This window comes from Desmodus rotundus, chromosome 3, assembly GCF_022682495.2.
Source record: "Desmodus rotundus isolate HL8 chromosome 3, HLdesRot8A.1, whole genome shotgun sequence".
In the NCBI taxonomy this organism is placed as follows: domain Eukaryota; kingdom Metazoa; phylum Chordata; class Mammalia; order Chiroptera; family Phyllostomidae; genus Desmodus; species Desmodus rotundus.
The window spans coordinates 78,855,348-78,878,937 of NC_071389.1; the positions used below are offsets into that span (position 1 = coordinate 78,855,348).

At 38.4% G+C, this 23,590-nt stretch overlaps 1 protein-coding gene across 5 annotated transcripts in view; it reads right to left on the bottom strand.

Annotated features, from left to right (window-relative positions):
• Positions 1–1,711: 1,711 nt before the first annotated feature.
• Positions 1,712–23,590, bottom strand: part of RNF182 (ring finger protein 182) — a 62,460-nt gene continuing 40,581 nt past the window's right edge. For 3 of the 5 annotated variants that reach the window (XM_045199542.3, XM_053920667.2, XM_045199543.3), the window contains exons 2-3: positions 23,460–23,538; positions 1,712–4,804 (exon numbers count right to left, since the gene is read on the bottom strand). In XM_045199542.3, the coding sequence (XP_045055477.1) occupies positions 3,852–4,592 (741 nt within the window). In that variant the 5' untranslated portion in view covers positions 4,593–4,804; positions 23,460–23,538 and the 3' untranslated portion in view covers positions 1,712–3,851. The remainder of the gene's footprint in view (positions 4,805–23,459; positions 23,539–23,590) is intronic. The other 2 variants (XM_053920668.2, XM_045199544.3) reach the window with 1 other exon arrangement.

The window sequence follows — 23,590 nt, forward strand, 5'->3', positions numbered from 1 at the left end:
TCATTCCCCACTTCTCTACTCCCTTATCTCAATGGCTATTGAAACACCAGAGACTCCCAAATCTAAGTCTTCAGGTCGGATCATTTATCTGAGGCAAGTGGATCTGAACAGAGAAAGAAACTTCCGTATCTAAATCATCACACCTAGTCGGCAAACCAGGATCTAAAATGACCTACTAAACCAGAGCTCATTCTTTTATCTTATAAAATCCCAACTATCTCAATTTAAGGGGGAAATGTTAATATGCTGCAAATCTAATCAACTCTTGCTTAATTTAAATGCTTGTAGAATAATTGCTCCAAGTAATTGAATGCTTTATTGAAATCAAGGTTCAACTACTTAAAAAAATACATTTGCACATATCCCTACTTATTATATACAACATTCAGGACATAATTTATTTTTTATTCCTAAATTTAAATCACTTTTATGCTAAACCCATAAATATCTATACACTGAATATACTTAGATTTGGATTATACCAAGATTTAAATGATATATAAGCAATTGAGCTGAATCTGTATTCCCTCAGAACTCATTTGGTATTTACTCAAATTTCAAGGTTTAGTTATCTACATTCTTCTTTTAAAAAAAAAAAAACTTTTACACAAAAGTAAACTTATAAGGGAAGATTCGATACTAAAGCTCGGGTTTCTCACAGAGCTGTAAGAATTCATAAAGGATTTAAGGCAAAGACATGTAAACATCAAAAGGGCAGAGAACTGGGAAACATTTAAGACTCAAGATTGAAAAGAAATTGATTAAACTTTTTCAGGCTTTGAGGAAAACTCTAGAATAAAATGTAATGCTTCTGTGCTGTTCTAAAAAAAATCAAGGTAAGTATTTGTTTTTTACCAAGAAGAAGATGCAAAAAGAACAAGTTTCAGAAAATGCAGAGGCATGTGGTATCGCAGTTTCCCTCCATCGCACCTCTCTGTGCCCCCGCGGTCACTGAGCTCGTGTTTGCAACTGCTGACTCGGCCAGCCTGTCAACACGGGGTCCCTTCACTTCCACGTCGACCTGCTTGACATGTTAGGACATCTCTTCAAACTCAGGGTGTCTCTGCGGCCTAGTATCTGTGTACAACCAGGCCAATGCTCATCATTTGAGGGCCTCTCAGCAGACGCGCATGCGTTCGCACTCCTGTTCTGACTAGCACGGGTAACTGCTTCCTTAACCCGATTCTCTGCTGCTTTATGTAAAGATGTGGGAAGTGAATGAAACCATAACTCTTAATTAATATATGGTACCAATTCACTAATTAGCATAAGTATATAACTGCTACATATTCTACATTATTTCTATTTTGCCTAAAAGTGGACATATTGAGATATCAGGTAATTTTTTAAAATTTGCCCAGACCACATGAGGTGAGTGATTCCCTGACCAAAATGGATTCCATTTTGTTGAGAAGCTAGGCAAAATCTGGAAAACAAATCAAAACAAATTAAAACTGAAAAATGTATTTAAAATAAAGGCAGTATTGTTGTTTCACTTTCCCTAATTTTTCTCCCCTGTTTTTTTGTATGAAGACCTTTTAGAAGTGGGATGGGTTAGGGTAGGTCAGCCTTGTCGAAGGTTCTGAAGCCTTCACGCATGTGATGAAGGCCCTGGCCGAATGAACACTTCTGGAAGGTTGCAGTCCTCTAACACAGTGGCCCAAAGTAACCATTAACTCTCAACTGTGAGTCAGAGAACTCAGACTTCCAGTTTGGAAATAATAACAGTTTAATGGACAAACAAAACATTGCAGTAAATAAAATATTGAAACATTGTCCTTTTGTCATTCAACAGCATAAAGAGTTTTTTGTTATCATACATTAAAACTTTTTACAACCAAATCAACTGACTAGCAACAAAAACAGACTATCACAATACATGGAGAGATACAAGTTTAAAACTGCAGACATTACACAAATAAGCAAAATGCATAGTACCCATATCCAGAGCTTTCTAGAAATCTCATCGTATACCTCACTAATTTATATGATATTACATCTCTAATATCAAATTTAACATCATTTTTGTTCAGACAAAATGAACATTTCTTTAAAAAACCTTATAAATATATAAATCCAAACCACAAAACATTTCCTAGCCGTGTATTTACTCTAAGTACAAACAGACTTTTGGAAATTGCATTCACAATGCTATCTAAAGTAGATTTCATGAAATCATAAGTGTATTTAGTTGGGTCTTGAGGCTTAAATTCATTGGGCCACACCCCACATACACTTTTCTGTCATACTTATCTTCGGCATATATATTCGCAAAGGTAATAGTTATGTAAGTAAAATCAAACTGCTATTCTAGAAATAGGTGTCAGTTTGTCCTGAATAAGGAGATTGGAACTGGTCCACCACAACTATATCACACAACAGATGTTTCATCACAAACAAACTGAAGTTGTCTTAGTGATGTCCCTTTCTAAGAGTAATACATATTTTCATGTTGATCATCAGTAATGGGTTTTAGAGACTAATAAGCTTTTTGTTCTCTAGTTTCTGTGGACATTCTATCCCCTCAAACCTAAAAAATGCTAAATAATTTCCTCTCATAAATATATACATTCAACTTCCGCTACATCATGAAAAAAGCTTAAATTTTTATTTGAAAAAAATTGTGTAAGAACTTGAATCCATTCTAAAATGCCCTCTGCCACCTTCATTTTACTTCCTTAAAGGGTCTTTTCAAGCAGGGCATCAGCTTTCTGTGTTTCTTCCCATCCTTCTGCCTGGTCTATTCCAACAGTCCTGCACATAAACCGAAACCATTATATTTTAGTTAACTCGGTAGAGTAAAGCACAATATTGAGGTTCTCGGCATGTCAAGCTGTGAGCCAGAACATCTCATTCATTGCTTCTGGGTTTCCACTGTCACAGTTTACCCCCAAATTGTTGTGGAATTGAGTTAAATAAGTCCACAAAAGAATTTAAATACAATGGGAAAAACCAAGATCCTCATAAACTTACAGTAACTAATTTAAATGAAACTTCATTCAGGATAAGGGGTGGGACTAATTGAACAATGTGGTTTTAAGAAAAAACTGAACCAAAATATTTAAAGACGCAAATGAAGACTTCCAAGAGCAATGACTGCTCCATGAGAATTTCAGAGAAGACAGGGGAGAGAGAAAAATAAATATGGGGGGAGGGTGTGTCTCAAAGACAATCCCATCCTGTCATAAAGTCTATTGTGATGCAAATGGCTCAGTGTTTTTAGTTCTCTTTAGTATTGTGGCAAAACAGGTATTTAATTAAAACCACACCAGGGAGTAACGTGGAGTTTCCTCTTGACAAGGGAGCAAGTGCAAAGGAAACAAGCACCTCAACTGGAGTAGCAGCCCACAGACAGCAGCATTAACATAAGAGCAGACAGCTGAAGGGGATTCAGGGAGCTCCAAGGGCAGAGTCCGGAGGGCAGCACACACTTTTCAAATGGACAAGTCTTGGAACCACTCTCCTCTCGTGTTCGCCCTCCATCAGAGATTTCCCATGACGACAGAAAGAGGAATCAGCACATCCCTAACCTTCCACAAAGACCTCGGCTGCGATTGAACACAATCCCCTCAGTATCTGTCTCGTAGGGCTGAGTAAAATCCTGCCCTTTCTCTGAGAAGACTTGCTTAGCTTACACATTTTTGCTTCTTTGCTAAATGAAGTGAACATTTGTACTTCCAGAATACAGGAAAACCAACTGTGTCAACATTTGATGGAAAATGGACCACAGACATATGGCCAATGGCTTAGTTAATGTCATGAACGCTAATCAGAGAGATTACAAAATGAAATAAATGATGAGTTACCTAACTTGAAATTTCACATGGCAAATTTCTTAGTTTGCATATTGATTAAGAAGGTGCCACACAGTCTAGAAATTCATGACACACACACTGGCAAAAACCATACACCATCAGAATAACAAGACTTGAAGGGACGAGGCTAACAAAGATGACCCCCAGGGTGACCTTCTTAGAAACCAGCAAGTAGATCCCTAAGGGCAAAGAGCTGAAGTAGAGCAAACCTAGCAACCAAACCAACACCCGGATGGATGTCTGAAACAGCAGGGAGGTACAGTTCCACACAGTCCAGTTGTGTGACACAGTGGTAACAGAGTCGAAACTTGTAGGCCTGTAAAATTCCACCACAGGAGTGGAGCTCAGAGATGGGGAGCTCTCTCTCTGCACCTCCATGATGGTTATAACCAGACAGTTGGAAGAAGTGTGAGAAGGACTGACGAGAGAGGCCAGCCTCTTGGGGGTCAACAGCAGCTCAGTGGGGTTGTCTGGCAGGCACTTCTTGCCTTTGCCTCCGCAAGTCAAGTTCACGAGGATGTTGTTGTCATCGGGCAGGCTACTAACTTCATCGTCTGGCAGGCATGTCTCAAACCTGCAGAAAGGACAGACGATGACGCCTTGAGGGGAGTCCCCAAAGTCTATGATCTTGTAGAGGCATTTGGCACAAACCCTGTGACAACACTCCAGCACTTTGGGCTTCCTCTGTTTCAGATTGTATCGATTATAGCAGATCTTACACTCGAGCTCGTCGGAGACCTGGGACTCAGCGGCGTCTTCTGGTGGCTGACTAGCCATCTTGAAGTATTCATACGATCTTTGGCCAGACGTGTCTTGTTGAAGAACGAGTTCAATTAAGGTGTCCCTCTGAATATCACATCATCCAAATCGGGCTGGGATGCGAAAAGGCAGGAAAAGCAGTGACAGAAGCAAGAAATCTTCCGGGCATTTTCAGCTTCTACACATAATTGTCTGTCTCGAACACATATCTGAAAAGGTCACATGGGGGTCTGCAAAGGAAAAAAGAGATTCTAATATAGTAAAGAGTTCTACTGGAAAGCGCTTTATGGAATTTTCTGAGCTTCAACGATCAGAAGCAGAAAACTTAAAAGGTTAAATCCCCTTCATCTTTTCACACATTTCTGCCTGCAGGACAGAAAAGTGTTGTCTCCATGCTTAGCTTTTCAGCCGACAAATATGATAGTAAAGAAGGAATTAAGGGTCTTAACAGTGTAAAACACACTCCAGGGCACTGTGAGGATAGCTAGACACAGTGATTTTCTCTCTGACAGTTGGAACAAATTCTGGCCTCCCTGAAAATAGAATGGGACACATGTCAGTGATAGATACATTTGTCATCAAATTCAATTCAATATAGACTGATTCTGGTGTAAATACCAGTTGTCCTAAGTATCCTCAACAGGGCTTAGGAACACGCAAGAGAAGTTTTAAGGATAAATGCTTAACATGTGTTTTCAGAAAGTACTTTGACAGAGATGACAGCATATTTAATTACCGTACTGTTTTCGCCTTCCCAGAGCAATCTGTTATAAATGCCACTACCATTTGACTATTCAATTCCAAACTGTGTTTCCATACTAGTCCTAAAAACCATAGTTGTACATACACATTCACTCGAGGAAGAATGAAGCCTATGACACCTGACATAAGCACTATAAACAAGTCAAGTCTAATTTTAAAGAAGGAGTAGACACCATAACACATACACAGTGATACCTGCAAACGGGAAGAATCACGCATGCACGGATGAAGACCTACGCAAGGTTCACCCACCTGCCTACTTTATTTCATGTAAACTCTTTTTCTACAGTGAACAGAAAGCATAATATCAACTGTCCTTAATGTCGGCCTTCAGTTGCTATCACTGGCTTTGGACAAATGATTGAAGGTTGATTTCATATGCAGTCAGTTCTCAATTATTAGTACTAATGGAAGAGAGAAACAATACGGGAAGTGTCTAAATAATTTTTATTTTGCCTTAAATAGATGTGATTTTGATAGTGGATTTGTCTTAAATTATGTTTTGCTTGGATAAACATCAAAATATATTTGAATTTCAGAGCACACCCCCAAAGAAAAATAGCAGAAGGCTGCCATCATCTCAAAAAGTAGAGTGCGACTACTCTAGGACTGAAAATTTTCTATGGGTCACACTGCCTTAACGGAGAAGAGGCAGTGGGGAGGTAAACGTGGGCAATTTCCAAAGTCATGAATACCTGGTAAATGAATATATACTACCTTCCTTTGTATTCATGACTTTAACTAAATTTTTAATTGACCATATAAAACAAGAATGTATATTATAATGGACATCAGTGGCAACATATTCTTGGTGGGAAACGGAAGTTAATCAATAAATAGAACCTGACACCAGCCAAAAAATGAGTGTAGGATTTCTTTTTAAGTTTACTATATATAAATGCATGTATTTCAAAATTGCTACCATAAGCCAATTACTATGTATCTACTCTTAAACACAAAAAAAAGGTATATAGACACAAGCATTAACTCCTGTATCCCTTTTCCTTCTGTGTGCCCTAAATATTTTCATTTCTGATCCCAATCCTGTTCAGAATACATGTGTCCGTGTTATTGCAAAGTGTGACTGTATCTTGCCCACAAAGCTGGCTTCTTATTCTCCTGTGGGATGCACACCTCCAGGATGACAGTCAAGGAGAAGAAGGTGTTCTGTCCCTATCACCACATCCAATCCTACCTGCCTTCACAGAATGGTCCCTAGTCCTGGGAAGGTCACTGGACAGCTCCCATTCATTCAGTCCTCCTGGTGGCCACACAGAGATAAAGGCCCACCCGGGCTGAACATGTTACTTTCTCTTCACAGCTACCTTCCCACTCAGTCTCACGTCCTCTAAATTACAGGCCTACTGAAGTGGACGGTAACAGAATTCGCAGCAGTGACTGATTGCCTCTATTGCCATTGAAAGGACTGATATGTGTGAAGTTGTATGAAAAAGAAAAAAAAGTATGTCAATATACACATGACACCAGGAAAAGAGATAAAAATAGTCAGTGAAGATAAATAAGCAAAATTACATTTAAAAGCACAGAAAGCCAGAGAATACATAGACAAACACCAACAAAAGGCTTTTGTGTAATAAAATTAGACACCTATCTTACATCACTCAACTTACAAAAATTAACTTGAAATGAATTAAAGACTTAAATGTAAACCTCCTAAAAGAAAACACAGAGAAAAAGCTCCTTGGCATGGGTCTTGGCAATGACTTTTTGGATACAACACCTAAAGCACAAGCAACAAAACCAAAAATAAAAAGTGGGACTCCATCGAACTAAACAGCTTCTGCACAGCAAAGGAATGATCAACAAAATGAAAAGATAACTTATGGGAGGGGAAAAATATTTGCAAATCATTTACCTTGATCAGGGGTAAATACCCAAACTATATAAAGAACTCATACAACTCAATAGCAAAAAAACAGAACAAAACAAAAAACCAAATAATTCAGTATTAAGATGGGCAAAGGACCTGAACAGACATTTCTCCAAAGAAGATTCTCATATATGAAAGGTCAACAGGTACATGCAAATCAGGTGCCCAACATCACTCATCATGAGATGCAAATCAAAACCACAATGAGGTATCACCTGCCTGTTAGAGGGCCACAATTACAAAGCCAAGAGATGGCAAATGCTGGTGAGGACACAAAGCAAACGGAGCTGCTGTGCACTGTTGGTGGGAATGCAAATTGGTGCAGCTGCTGTGGAAAACAGTATGGAGGTTCCTCAAAAAGCTAAAAATATAACTACTACATGATCCAGCAATCCCACTTCTGGGTACTTATCCAAAGGAAATGAATACACAATGTCAAAGAGTTATATGTACTCCAAGGTTCATAACAGCATTATTTACAGTAGCCAAGACATGGAAACAACTTAAGTGTCCATCAGTGGGTGAATAATAGGTAAAAATGTGACATATACACACATACATACACACAATGGAATATTATGCAGCCATAAATAGGAATTCCTGTCATTTTTGGCAACATGGATGGACTTTTAAGGCATTATGCTGAAGTGAAACATGTCAGGCACAAGTTTGATTTCATATGTATAATCTAAAAAAATAATCATGTAGAAAAAGAGATGTAAAGATGAGATTTCTGGGGGGTGGGGAGATGGGGAGTTGGATGAAGGTGGTCAGAAAGCACAAACTTCCAGTTGTAAGATAAATAAATACCAAGGACAACATGACTACAGTTGACACTGCTGTATGGTACATTTGAAAGTTGTTAAGAGAGTAAAGCCTACAAGTTCTTATCACCAGGAAAAGTGTTTGTTCCTTTTTTTGGTACCTGTACGAGATGCTCGATGTTGACCAAACTTGCTGTGATCATTTCACAATGTATGTCTGTACGCCGTAAATTTACAGCTTGTAAGTCAATTACACCTCAAAAAAACTGGGAAAAATAAAATCTTCAAAAAGGCTTATATGTCTGTGAGAATACGTTATATTGTCAGCTGGTCACATTAATACTTTCTGTACCAAGCCTCCAACCATTAGAAGAATAGCAGGAATGTTTTACGTTGGGCCTGCCACAATTTCTACTTTATAATTTGGGGAACATAAATTAGTTGCTTAGATGATATCGAGCTACTACCTGAAACAATGCTTTCCTTCTTCATAGAAATGCTTTATTAGACCTTGAATATGTTAAGATACAGTGTATATAATTATAATGTTCATATTGATAAAAATTCATATTGAGGCTTCTTGGTAACACACAAAGAACATGCCAAATGTTCAAATATACAATAAAAAAGATACCTATTTTAATTCTAAAGGCAATTCCAGCAAACCCACGCCATCAGCCTGGAATACTTCACCAAGCCCTGCCCCTGAGAGGAGCACTTCTGGGCAGGACTGGCTGATGGCCTTGAGCTCTGGCAGCATCGCTGGGAGTGCAGCCAGCACAAGTGCGTCTTCCTGGAACAGCATCAAACACTTGGTGATTGTCCCTCTTGGGCAGCTGGGGTACCACTGCTAGAGTTCTCAATAAATACTTTATCTGTCTCATTATGACTCTAAGGTTCCTCTAAGAACTCCAATAATAACCTAAAACCTATCACTTTATAGGGTTATCATCTGTGAGAGTTGTTATTTGGTCCTCCAGCCTGTTTCCCCTCTACCTTCACTCCATAACTGTGGACAACAATGATGGTGTTGGGTGAAAGAAGCTGGACCCTAAAGAAAACATACTGTATGATTTCACTTCTAGAAAGTTCACAAAACAGGCAAAAGTAAGCTGTAAGAGGCATGCAAATTTGATGATAAACTAAACAGAAAAGTCAGGAAGCGACTGGAGTAAGTCAGGACAGCAGACGCCTTACTGGGGACTGCACGTTGGGGAAGAGCGTGGACCAGTGTGCAGCGGGGCTGATAGCTTCTGTGTCTGACCTGGGCACTACTTGTGAGTGTTCACTTGTGCTTCACCTTCAGGCGGTGTATTTTTCTGTACTAGTACAGAAAAGATACAAGAGTTTGTGACTAAATATTTTAACTATTTTGATAGCCCTCGTAATTCTGTCAATGGATATTTTAATCAACTTACTTTCTTCCTTTATGACGTATAAGCTTCTTAATTTTTTCACAAAATCAAAATGTTAGTCATTTATTTATCACCTAAATATCTAAACATTATTATAAATCAATATTAAAATAGGTGAAATCTTTAAGATGAGCAAGTCTGGACTACTTCTTGATAAAAACAACTGCTAAAAGTTTGTCTCACCAGGTACAGGGGATGGAATCTGACATACTAAAGCCACCCTAGAAATAAATATGTGTAATTACACAAGGTGATGAATGTGTTATCTAACCTTCTGCTGGTAATTATTTTATAACATGTGTGTGTATCAAATCATCATGTTACCTTAAGCTTACATAATGTCCAGTATATCTCAATAAAGCTGGCAAAAGAGCCCTTGCTGGTGTGGCTCAGTGGATTGAGCACCAGCCTGAGAACCCAGAGGTCGCTGGTTTGATTCCCAGTCAGGGCACATGCCTGGGTTGCAGGCCATGTCCCCAGTAGGGGGCGTGCAAGAGGCCACGACACACTGATGTTTCTCTCCCTCTCTTTTTCCCATCTTTCCCCTCTGTCTAAAAATAAATAAGTAAAATCATTTTTTAAAAAGCTGAAGAAAGAAATACAAAAGGTTCTCTTTAACTAGAAAAATATGTCACATTCAAATATATGAAGCTAATATTGCTTATTAATCAGTTGTCTTTAATTCTATCATAAATCATCTGGGGTAAGAATATACAAAAGGATGATTGCCTATCATAATTCTCATAAATCAACATAAACTACTGCACAAATGAGTACTTTCACTGCCCTAAATGTACAGTACTGACTAGTTGACTCAAACCCATGTCCTCTACAACTCAATTCCCTTTATGTTGAAGATGCAAACTTGGTTTGCGCAGTACCTCCAGTGGACATCTACCCAGTGTTTTGTCTACCTAGGATCTCTTTTTCTCTGTTATACCACATTGCTCCCTTCCCAACTGCCACTGCTTTTTTTTTTTTATCTTCATCCGAGGACATGCTTATTAATTTTAGAGAGAAGGGAAGAAGGGGGGGGGGAGAGAAACATTGATGGGTTGCCTTTTGCACATGCCCTGACCAGGAAGTGAACCCACAATCTATGTATGTGCCCTGACCAGGAACCGAACCTGTGACCTTTCAGTGTACCCAACAACAAACACGCAACCAACTGAACCACACAGGCCAGGGCACCACTGCTTCTTTGGGGAAGTTCCCCACTCACTCAAATTACATGACTGTGGTTGGGCTGCAACCACTAATCGGCCACACTGTAACTCCCTTCTATCCCAAGGTGTGGATTTGTGATCCAGGCGCCACTAATTATAGTACTCTGTTATCCTCCTGCTCACAGGGATCAGTCCAGGTGGGCGGGCAGGTGACTCAAACCAGGCCTGTCAAAACTCCTCTCTGGGGCTTTTTTTTTTTGAAGCTGAGGTTGGAGAACATGCCAGAAGCTAGGGAAGAAACACAGAACCAGAAAGAAAAAAAAACATGTATCAAGGAACTACTACCATGCCATCCAGAGGGAAAATAAGAGAGAATAAAGCCCAAAATAAAAAGAGAAGTAGAAGCAGGAGGCAGAGATACAGACAGTGGCAAAAGACAGACGCCTATCGAGAGACGAACTGGGGGTCTGTATCTAATTGCATGTGAAGGCTCCTGTGGGCTAATAAATCTCCTTTTTTGCTTATGCGACTCTTTTCATTGGATTTTTGCTACTTAACAACAAAAAAGAGCCACGATACAATTGCCATTTAGAGAACTTACTGTGGTTTTAGATCAAGGTTCTTACTTAGTAGTACTATGGAAATGATAAATAACTGAATAAAACAAGCCAGAGCCAATAGAAATTCTTTACTTTTAAAATTTCATTTGCACATATATGGGTGTACATGCACGTGCCCACATATATACACACAAATCTATATACAAAAGTGGTCATACATGTTGCTGTTTCTTTATTAATGGTCTGTGTGTGTGTGCGCATGTGTTGTATTTTGTTTTTGTTAATTTCCCCTTTGCACTGTCCTCCGCCCTTATCATCCTGAACGCCGCCCCTTTTCCCCCGGAACCCACATTAACTACCTGGTATATTTTCTTACATGTGTACTTCCATGCACATATATTTTATCCATGTATACATAATTGTTAAAATACACATAAGCACACTTTTTCCATGTTTTTTCTAACCACTATATCATACCCAATTTTTTGCACCTTGCTTTTCCCATTCAATAATGGGTCGTAAAAATCTTTCAAATCAACTGATAGAACCCTAAGTTCCTTTCTAAATGACTGCATAATATTTCACCATTTGGATATATTGTGATACAGCCAACATTCCGCTCCTGGCAAACATTTGTTTATTTCCACTTACCCCCTACACATTACTGCAGAACACAACCTTGTAATACATATCCTCACCTACAGGCGTTTTGATTTATTTATGAGGACAAGGAATGGAATTCCTGGGTCAATCAGATATTACTTTTAACATATGTTGCTGGACTGCTTCCCAGTAAACTATAACACATACTGCAATTGGTAATATGAGTGCTATTTCCCCCTAACAGCAACAGACATATCATCACTTGAGTCTGAATATCTTATTTGTTGGCCTTCTGAATTTGCTCTTCTCTGAACTACACCTTCATATTTTTTGCTTATTTTCTATTGGGTTGTTTGGCATTTCTAGTCAATTTGTAAATGGTTTTTGTCATTACAGATATTAAATTCTGCCCTCTGTATTGCAAACACTTCCTCCAAAATTTACTATTTATTGGCTTTGCTTAATAACCTTTGGAATACAAAATATTTTGCTTTTTGTATTCATATGTTTAGCTTCTGAGTCTCTAATATTAGTTAATACTGCTCTTAAAATTATACACAGTTATTTTCTTACAAAATTTGTCTCACTTTATTTTTAACTATATTTTTATATATGGCGTAAGATAGGATTCTAATTTTATTTTCTTCCAGACTAACAACATTTGTGTCAGTCCTGTTTGTTACAGTGTATAATTCATTATTTTCTGATTAAAATATAGTATTTGTCACACATTAAAATCTTATGTGTTCTGAGATCTATTTCAGGTTTTCTACTATATTCCAGTGATTAATTTATCTAGCCATCTGCCTGGACCATAATAATTTGAATGCCATGGATTTTTAGTATATTCTGGTACCTACTCAGTCGCCCCTTAGTAGTCTTTTTTATCAACTCATTCAACTGTTTATTGTCTGCTACGTTCCAGAGACAGTCACAGGTGCTAAGGATGCACCAGTGAGCAAAACCCCTTCCCTCATGGAGTTTATATGCAGTGTTTTGGTTTTTGGGGGGGTGGGCAGTGGAAAAATTCATTTCTCAGCTATTAGTGGAACTTAACCTTCTATTATAAACTTTCAGATCATTTATCAAATCGAAAAAAATGTTGGGATTGGCACTGGAATGACATCAAATGTACTCTTCAATATTAAGACTTCCAATCTAGTATGTCTCACTCGTTCAAATCTTGCTTTATGTTGTTCAGTAAGACATTCATTTTCTCCATATTTCATGACCTTCCTTTCAATTTATTCTTCAGTATTTTTATATTTTTTCACTATTATGATATTTCCTGCTTTTCATTTCTAAGGGCCTATTGCTATTATAGTGTGGGAAGGTGATTTTATTTTGAACCCAGACACTTAACAAATTCTTGTTCATTTTAATAGATTTTCCTGGAAGTCCCTTGGATTTGTAAGGTATACAATCATATAATTAGGAACAGAGAGATAGTTTAACTTTGTCTTTTCCAATATTTATTCCAGTTATTTCATTTTCTTACTGAATCACTAGAAACTCTTAAACAATGTTAAATAACTCCCACAAGTATATAAGGCCCAGAAGTCACAACTTTTTGTCTTCTTTATTCCTCAAAACATAGAACAGTACCCTGGCCCAATATGAGTGGTGAAAATATATTTGTTAAATGAATGTGCATAATGATAGCAAGGCTGGTTAGTTCTGGTTATTACCATATTCTGCCATGTATAATGTGCACCCACATCTTTGGCCCAAGCTTTCAGGGAAAAAATTTTTTAATTAAATTTTTATTAATTTACATTTAGATACTTGTTTTTTGTATTATAAAGGAATTTTATCATTTATTTTTGAACATATTATGGTACAAGAAACTTTATGTAACAAATAATTACCAAACACAAGAACAGATACAAGATATTTCAGGTACTACCCATGTACAATGAGCATCCTTATTTTTCCCTCAAAAATTTGGGCAGAAAAGTAGACATTATACACAGCAAAATATGGTAATTGTAATTTTATTATGTTATGCTGTTTAGGATGATACTCATTGTTGATTTTGGTAAGTGGTCTATTATATTAAAAGTAGTTTCTTTCTGAAGGAGCTTATACCCTTTGCAACAGCATGGATGAAACTGGAGAGCATTATGCTAAGTGAAATAAGCCAGGCGGTGAGGGACAAATACCGTATGATCTCACCTTTAACTGGAACATAATCAATAGGAGAAAAAAGCAAACAAAATATAACCAGAGACATTGAAGTTAAGAACAATCTAACAATAGCCGGGGGGGTGGGGGAGGGAGGACAGTGGGAAGAGGGGATTACGGGAACTACTATAAAGGACACATGGACAAAACCAAGGGGGAGGGTGGAAGTGGGGGAGGGAGGTGGGTTCAGCTGGGGTGGGGTGGAGGGATGGGGAGTAAAGACATACAACTGTAATTGAATAACAATAAAAATTTTAAAAAAGTAGTTTCTTTCCATTCATTTTGTTCTTTTTTTAAATTGATTATACTATTACAGTTGTCCCAATTTTTCCCCCTTTCATTTTGTTCTTAATTTATACTTTTTACTAGTAGTGCCTAAACATTTTATGAAATGCTTTTTCGGCAACTATTGATGTGATACTATGATCTTCCATCTTTAATGTGAGGGATCATACTGATAGGTTTTCACTCTTGTGTTCCTGGAACAAACCCTACCTGGTCATCATTGAGTCTCAAATACACCGATGGGTTCTATCTGCCAATATTTTATATAGAAGTGTTGCCTCTACAGTCAACGTTAAACTGGTCTCCACACTTGTTTTGTACTCTACTGAGTTTTGTTTAAATGTATGTTTATTTCACAAATGAATTAGTACCTTTTCATAATCTTCTGGAAAAGTTTAAATAATGATACAATTATTTGTTTTTTAAAGGTTAGATAAAACTCGGGTATAACTCCCACTGCCTGATCCCACTGCCTTTTTAAATAGTAGATCTTTCATCACTTTTACAATCTATACAAATTTTCCACTTCTTCCTGAATCAAATTTGGACACTTGTATTTGGCAAAGAAATAATCCACGTCATCTGGTTCTTCAAATTCTTTGCTATAGAGTTGAAAGCAGTTAACTTTGCTATCTTCTTTGAATCACTCCTACATCTCTGATTATGTCCTTTTTCTCATTTCTACTCGTGTAAATTTTTTACTCTTTCTGCATTTTCTAATCAGACACATAAATCTTACTCTGCTTTATTCTTTCAAAGAAACAGCTATATTTGGCCAACTGCCCTTTTTTAAAATATATTTAATTGATTATGCTATTACAGTTGTCCCATTTTATTTCTCCCCTTTATTCCCCTTTGGCCTGCATCCCACCTCCCTCCAGCATTCCCCCAACTTAGTTCATGTCCATGGATCCTACATATAAGTTCTTTGACTTCTCCATTTCCTATACTATTCTTACCTACCCCCGGTCTATTTTGTACCTACCATTTATGTTTCTTATTCCCTGTATCCTTTCCCCTAATCTCCCCTGCAACTTCCCTGCTGACAACCCTCCATGTGATCTCCATTTCTGTGATTCTATTCCTATTCTAATTGTTTGCTTAGTTAGTTTTTTTTTTTGTTTTTTTTTTTGGTGGGGGGGAGTAGGTTCAATTGCTGACAGTTGTGAGTTTGTTTTCATTTTACTGTTTATAGTTTTGATTATCTTTTTTCTTAGATAAGTCCCTTTAACATTTCATATAAGGGCTTGGTGATGATGAACTCCTTTAACTTGACCTTATCTGAGAAGCACTTTATCTGCCCTTCCATTCTAAATGATAGCTTTGCTGGATAGAGTCATCTTGAATGTAGGTCTCTGCCTTTCATGACTTGGAATACTTCTTTCGAGTCCCTTCTTGCCTGCAAGGTTTCTTTTGAGAAATCACCTGATAATCTGATGGGAACTCCTTTGTAGGTAACTATCTCCTTTTCTCTTACTGCTTTTAAGATTCTCTCCTTCTGTTTAATCTTGGCTAATGTAATTATGATGTGTCATGGTGTGTGCTTCCTTGGGTCCAACTTCTTTGGGACTCTCTGGGCTTCCTGGACTTCCTGGAAGTCTATTTCCTTTGCCAGATTGGGGAAGTTTTCATTATTTTTTCAAATAAGTTTTCCATTTTTTTCTCCTCCTCTTCTTGTCTGGCACTCCTATGACTCAGATATTGGAAGGTTTAAGGTTGTCCCAGAGGTTCCTAAGCCTCTCCTCATTTTTCCGAATTCTTGTTTCTTCATTCTGTTTTGATTGAATGTTTATTTCTTCCTTCTGGTCCAAATTGTTGATTTGAGTCCCAATTTCCTTCCCATCACTGCTGGTTCCCTGTACATTTTCCTTTATTTCACTTTCATAGCCTTCACTCTTTCCTCTATTTTGCCACCATACTCAACCATTTGTGGGGGCATCCTGATTACCAGTGTTTTAAACTGTGTATCTGATGGGTTGGCTATCCCTTCATTGTTTAGTTCTATTTTTGGAGCATTAATCTATTCTTTTATTTGGCTATATATAAGAAAATATATATATATATATATATATTTTTTTTTTTTTTTGGTCTCAGCATGCCTGTTATGTAGTAAGGGGTGGAGCCTTAGGTATTTCCCAGGGTGAGCAACCCACATAGCTGTTTTGTGGTGCTGTATGTGGGAGAAGTGTCCCAGAAAGAACATGCCACTTGCTCAACTCTCTGCCAGCTTTCAGTCACTTCCTCCACTACCCACAAGCAAATTGGGCCCTTCCAGTGTTGATTCCTGGGTGGGTGGGTTTGCGTATGTTCTAGGACCCCATGGTCGCTCCAATGAATTCTCCTGTAAGGCTGAGAGTATCTCCCACCACTGCAACCCCCACAGTTTTTTCAGCCAGAGGTTTTGAGGCTTTATTTCCCTATGCTGGAAATGTGGGTTGCGCGATCCACCTTATGCCCCACTTGTTCCTCCTGGTTTATCTGCACGCAGATGTGGGACCACCCAGTCTGCCAGCCACCTCCTCACCTGCCTGGTCCTCCAGCCGTTGCCTTGCCGCATGTCCTCTCCACCCCGGCTGCCCGTCTCTGCCCCTCCTACCAATCTGGATGAATGTTCTTCTTTAACTCCTTGGTTGTCAGACTTCATACAGTTCAATATTCTGGCAGTTCTGGTTATTTTTTGTTTTTAAATTTGTTGTTGACCCTTTGGTTGTTCAAGGTGGCACAGTGTATCTACCTATGCCTCCATCTTGGCTGGAAGTCAGAACCAGCTATTATTTGTATTTATCTTTTCTAAAATTTTTTGTTTCATTAACTTAAGATTTTGTCTTTATTCTCTCTTTATAATGTATCTTAGCTTATTTTGTCATTTTTTTCTCATTTCAAAATGAGCGTACTTTGTCTTTATTCTTAAATAATGAAAATATCAAAAGACTGCAAAATTTCTACTAACTAAAGCTTTAACTCTATCCCATACCTTTTGGAATAAATTGTGCTCCTTTTGTTGCTTTCTAGATACCTTGTAAATTGACTTTTGTTTCTGCTTTTGATACAAAAGTTATAAATAATATTTTTAAATTTCCAAATAATAAAGTTTCTCTTTTATTACCTTCTGTTATTTATTTTTAATATTACTGGATTCTGATCAGAAAACCAAATCTGTAAAAAATCTCTTTTCCTTTAAATTTCTTAAAGTCTACTTGGTGTTCCAATATATGATCTACTTTTATAAAAAATCCATAAAAAAATATTCTGTGTTCAAAGGATGTAAGGTTCTAACATAACAGTAAATTTCTTTTCTTCTGACAGGAAAATGGCAGCTTGGCTATGGGTGTGAGTTCAGGCTGCTGACTTTTTGTCTCCTTGGTCTTCAGAAGTTACTCCATCATCTCTAGCTTCTTGGGTCACAAGTGAGAAATCTACTGCAAGTCTAATACTTCTTAGTGGCAGGTAGCTTGTTCTCTCTGCCTGGAAACTTCTAAGATTTTGCCTTTAATTCTTAAGAGTTTAAGATCTTTTCTAATATATAGAGAGATGTGTTTTTTTCATAAATCTTGCCTGGAACTTGGTGAGCCATTTGAATTTATAGACTCGTCTTAATTTTTAAGCTCAGAAAAACTTTATGTTACTTTAATTATTGCCTTTCCTCCATCTGTTCCTTTTTCTCCTCTGGCTCTCCTGTTATTCACATGTTATATTTCCTAGATCTATTTTCTCAGACTCCATCCCTTTATATTTTTGTTCTGTGCTTTCAGCTTCTTCCACTTGACTGACAAAGCTACTAATTCAAGTCTTGAGAATGTTCACCACCTCCTTCAATTTATTTACTAAAACGTTTGACTGGAAAATCATGCATTTCATCTCTAGGAAGTCTTTTTGTGCTGTATTTAAATCCCCTTATGTGCTCTTCCTATTTTTTGTCAGGTTGTCATCTGTCTCCAGCTGCCACTCTATCTGTTCTATCTGTTCTCATGGACTATCCTCTCTTTGGCTGTAGTGCCATTATATCTTTTTGTTATATTACTGATGTTCAGGTCTGAGTATTTGAGGTCCCACGTGACTGCAGTTCCATGCGTGGTGGGAGCACAACAGTCTCTACTCCTGTGATCTAACAGTACAACAGCAAGCAGGCGCCAGGGCCCTGCCAAGGCACCAGGAGGAAAGATGTTCTGCTCCAGAGTCTCTCCAGTACTCTCCCAGCCTCTGAGACAGGGAGGACTCAGCCCAAGTGTTCATATTCTCACTGGTCTCTTACAGGACACATGGATACACATACACAAACACACATGCACACACTCATTCAGATAAAAAGCGGTTTTTAATTTTCCTCCCAGGTCACGTTTCTATTTCAAAAACGTGTGTGTGTATGTATACATATATATACACACACGTACACACACAGTAAGACTTAGACTGTTTTAGGTCTGTCTGCTTGAGTCTTAAGCTGTTTTGGTTCTCCTTTACCACCTTTCATGATATAACTCTTTTATTTCCATTTTAAATTTATTAGCAGACCATTTTACCTAGATGTCCTTTGCCTTTCCCATATCACATACAGTAGATTGTTTGTAAATATGGCTGCAATAATTCCCCACAGTCCTATAGAGCCTTTGAAATGTGACTTTCCATTTATCCTATCAATAGGTGGAAGAATCGGCTTTCCTAGCCCTTAAGTCTAGACTGGCCTTGTGACATGATTTGAGTAATAAAATAAAGTTGAAGTGACTTTCTGACAGTTCTGAACCCTCACTGTAGGGTATCTTGCAGCTTGTGCAACTGCCCTCTTGGAACCTGTGTGAAGAAGCCCAGGCTAGCCTTCCTGAAGATGAGAAAAGAAAGAGAGGAGAGAGAGGAGTGGAGGGAGAAAGAGAAAGAGAAAGAGAAAGAGAAAGAGAAAGAGAAAGGGAGGAAGGGAGGGAGGGAGGGAGGCACAGAAGGAGGAAGGGAAGGAGGAAGGGAAGGTGGAAGGGAAGGAGGGGGAGGCCCTACGAATACCAGCACCAACACCATGATCGTGAGACCATCATAGACCAACCAGCCTTGGTTGAATCACCAAGTGACTACAGCCATTTCAGTGAGTGACCCGAAGACAGACCAACCAAAGAATCACCCCTACTCAGCCCAGAAGAAAATGCTGATCCACAGAATCATGAGCAAATAAAATTGCTGTTGTTCTAAGCCACTACGTTTTGATAGTGGTTTGTTTTGTAACAATAGATAACTAATGTATCAGGTTAAACTATCCCTTTCCAAACTAATCTAAAGTTCACCTCTGTACAAACAAATTATTTTCCTCATTTATCAAGGGCTATCATTCCTACCTAGAAGACTTTCTTATTCACTTTGAAGCTGCCTAACCTTGCAGTTCTTGTGATTTTTGTTTGTGTTAGAATATTCTTCTGTATATAACTTCTATCATTTCTATTATAATAATGTCTGTTAATTAAGAGAGTTTCTCTAAGGTGTTCAAAATTTTTAGGAATATTTCTGGTCAAGATGGAGGCATAGGTAAACACAGCTCACCTCCTCGCACAACAGTAAAAATTACAAAACAACTATCACCCAGAACCATCAGAAAATCACGCTCTATGGAAGTCCGACAACCAAGATACTAAAGAAATCTCATTCATCCAAATGGGTAGGAGCAGTGGAGACACAGAGACATGGACATGTTGCATGGGCAATCCCACACCTGTGTGTAGTGGATAAAAATCAGGAGGGATACCTCAGGGGTGGGGGATCCCAGCCCCACTCCAGGCCACCCAACACAGGGTTCCAGTGCCAAGAAGATAAGTCCCCAAAAATTCTGGCTGTGAAAACCAGTGGGGGTTGAGATGGCAGAAAAAACTGGGATTCTCAGGCATGACCTTGTAAACGGGCCAGATTTAGGACTTACGCAGACTCATTCCTTCTGAGCTCCAGCATTGGGGCAGCAACTGGAAGGGCACCAGTGGCGTATGGGGAGAAACTGAAGTGTCTGGCATCAGGGGGGATGATGGGGACAGCTTTGTCCCAAACAAAACTCCAGAGGCCAGACAGCAGCAACAGTCCCCTTTCTGAGCCCTCCCCCACACAAAGCCACAAAGCACAACACCATACTTAGAGTCCATCTGTTCACATGGGTTGCCCCACCAAGGCAATCACCAAAGGCTCCACCCCAACTAACTCACCAGTGCGTTTTTCTACAATAGGCCATGCTACTGAGGAGTCAAGGCAGGTCTAACTAATACACAGAAACAAACCCAGGGAGGCTGCCAAAATGAGGAGACAAATATGGCCCAAATGAGAGAACAGAACAAAAAGAACTAAACAAAATGAAGATAAGCAATCTGTCAGATGCAAAGTTCTAAACACTGGTTATTAGGATTCTCAAGGAACTCATTGGGTACTTCAACAGCATAAAAAAGACAAAGAGAGAAATGAAGGTTACACTATGTGAAATAAAGAAAAATTTACAGGGAATCAACAGTGAAGGGAAGGAAGCCAAGAATCAAATCAATAATTTTCAAGGAAGAAAAAAATATTCAATCAGAACAAGAAGAAAAAATAATCAAAAAGAACAAGGATAGGCTAGGAGCCTCTGGGACAACTTCAAGAGGTCCAACATTTGCATCATAGGGGTGCCAGGAAAAGAGAAAGAGTAAGAAATTGAAAACTTATTTGAAAAAATAATGAAAGAAAACTTTCCTAATTTGGTAAAGGAAATAGACATATAAGTCCAGGAAGCACAGAGAGTCCCAAACAAGATGGATGAGAAGAGGACCACACCAAGACACATTATATAAAAATGGCAAAGGTTAAAGATAAAGAGAGAATCCTAAAAGCAGCAAGAGAAAAGCAGATAGTCACCTACAGGGGAGTTACCATAAGACTGTCAGCTGATTTCTCAAAGGAAACTTTGCAGACTAGAAGGGATTAGCAAGATGTATTCAAAGTGATGAAAAGCAAGGACCTACAACCTAGATTACTCAATCCAGCAAAGCTATCATTTAGAATGGAAGGGCAGATAAAGTGATTCCCAGATAAGGTAAAGCTAAAGGAATTCATCATCACCAAGCCATTATTATGTGAAATGTTAAAGGGACTTATTTAAGCATAAGAAGATCAAAACTATGATGAAAATGGCAATAAATTCACAACCATCAACAATTGAATCTAAAAGCAAACAAGCTTAGAAGCAGAATCATAGATATGGAGATCATTTGGAGGGTTATCAGTTGGAAGGAAGAGGGGAAGAATGGCGGAAAAGGTGCAGGGATTAAGAAGTACAAATTGGCAGGTACAGAATAGACAGGAGGATATTAAGAAAAGTATGGGAGATGGAGTAGCCAGAGAATTTATATACATGACACATGGACATGAACTAAGGTGGGGGGGACTGACTGCGAGAGGTAATGAGGGTTACCAAGTAGAGGGAGGCAAAGAGGAAAGTTGAAACAACTGCAATAGCATAATCAATAAAATATATACTTTTAAAGATTTTATTTATTTTTAGACAGAATGGGAGGGAGGGAGAAAGAGAGGGATAGAAACATCAATATGTGGTTGCCTCTCATGCACCCTGCAATGGGGAACCTGGCCTGCAATCCAGGCATGTGCCCCGACTAGGAATCTAACCAGCAACCCTTTGCTTCACAGTCTGGTGCTCAATCCACTGAGCCACACCAGCCAGAGCAATAAAATACATTTTTAAAATATTTTTTAGAAACCCTGCATACCTTCACAATAGTGAAGGGCAATATAATTCAGAATAATTCCGATTTTATAAATGTGTAAATGCCCACAGAAGGTAAGCGTTTTTTTCCCCAAGATTATATAAGAAGTCAGGACAAAGGGAGTTCAAAAACTGAACTGTCACTGTAATCCTATTTTTTGCCTGTCCAGGGCTCTACCCTGTGTACCACTACTGCCAACATAACTTAATCTCAGACACGTCAGGGTAAGTTTAGTTCCTTCAAAGTGTTTCTCACACAGGTTTCATTTAGCTGGAAGAGTGCTCACAGACTCATCAACCATTTCAATTTGACATTAAAAGGACAGGTTATATTTTCCCCTTATGAAACAGCAACAACTTCCAAGTTTCAATTCTCATTACCTGTGTCTTCCTCCCATTCTGGAAAATAAACATTATTAACATAACTCTCTACATTATTAACATAATGTCTACATGATGGGACAATATATATTAAAGCACTCTCTAAGAAAAAATGGATACAAATTAAAGAATTGTCATTTTCATTCTCTGTGGTTCCTGTTTTTAGAGATGGTGCTAAAGGTTTGCTTGTATCTTTAATTTCTTTTTGTGTAAAATGGAACATCACTCTTCAAACATTTTCATTTCTTGATCATCAGTTTTTACAATGTCCTAAATTCTTTGACTAATAACTCTCCTAAAATATATGAGAGGATCTGTCACCTCTACCACCATTTTTCTTTGTGAATAATCAATACAGGACATTGGTTTTTAAGCTCAGCTATTGATAAATGACATGCACTTCCCATATCTCTAATGCCAAGTCTCTCGTTCACAAAATCCTCTGCTCTGAATCTTAGTCTTTCTGACAGTTGAGTCTCAAATTCAGCTTAAAACGTACATGTGGCATATCCCCTCAAGAAAGTCATTTTTCCATCTAGAGATTTGTAAGTTGGCTTCCAGTTAGAGTGTGGAAGACTTACATTACTGTTAATAATTACTAATCACCAATAATATGCTGGCCTCAGTCCCAATTACCACAGCTCTCCCTTAGAGAACATTAACAATATTTGAACTTTTGTATATATTGTGATAGTCTCAGAATTGAGGTTTTTGCTATGGCTTTTCATTGAAAACAATCCTTCTTAGTGTAACAAAAGGCTCTAATTAAAAAAAAAAAAAACCTAAAATAATAGGCTCAACAGCTGCCAAGCACTCATTCTTAAAGTATCAACAGCTGACTCTAAATGAATTTAACCTGTAACACCAATAACCCTTAATGGTTGCTGGGCAGCGCACTGAGTGCCTACAAGAAAACTTCCCGCCAAGATTAAATCTCTTACTTTACCACTCCTCCAAGACCAAGCAATTTCATTTGGTGGGGAATTACAGTTGTTTATTAGAATACAACCAGGTTGTTGATTAGAATTCTAGACTACTGAATTTGGAGGAGAGGCCACTACTACAGGAGTATATGGAGGAGGGAGTTATCATGCATCTTTTGGCAGCAGTTTTGAAGTAATGACTGTCCAGCAAGGAAGGAGAAAAGAACAGGTACTCCTCACCCTGTGTACAGTTATCCACATCTGCAACCTCAGGACCCTGGAGGCACAGCCAGGAGCACGACCATCACTCGCGGGGAGTCTGAAATGGAAGAACACAAAAGCTGGAATCAGGAGGCCTAGATCTGGGGCCT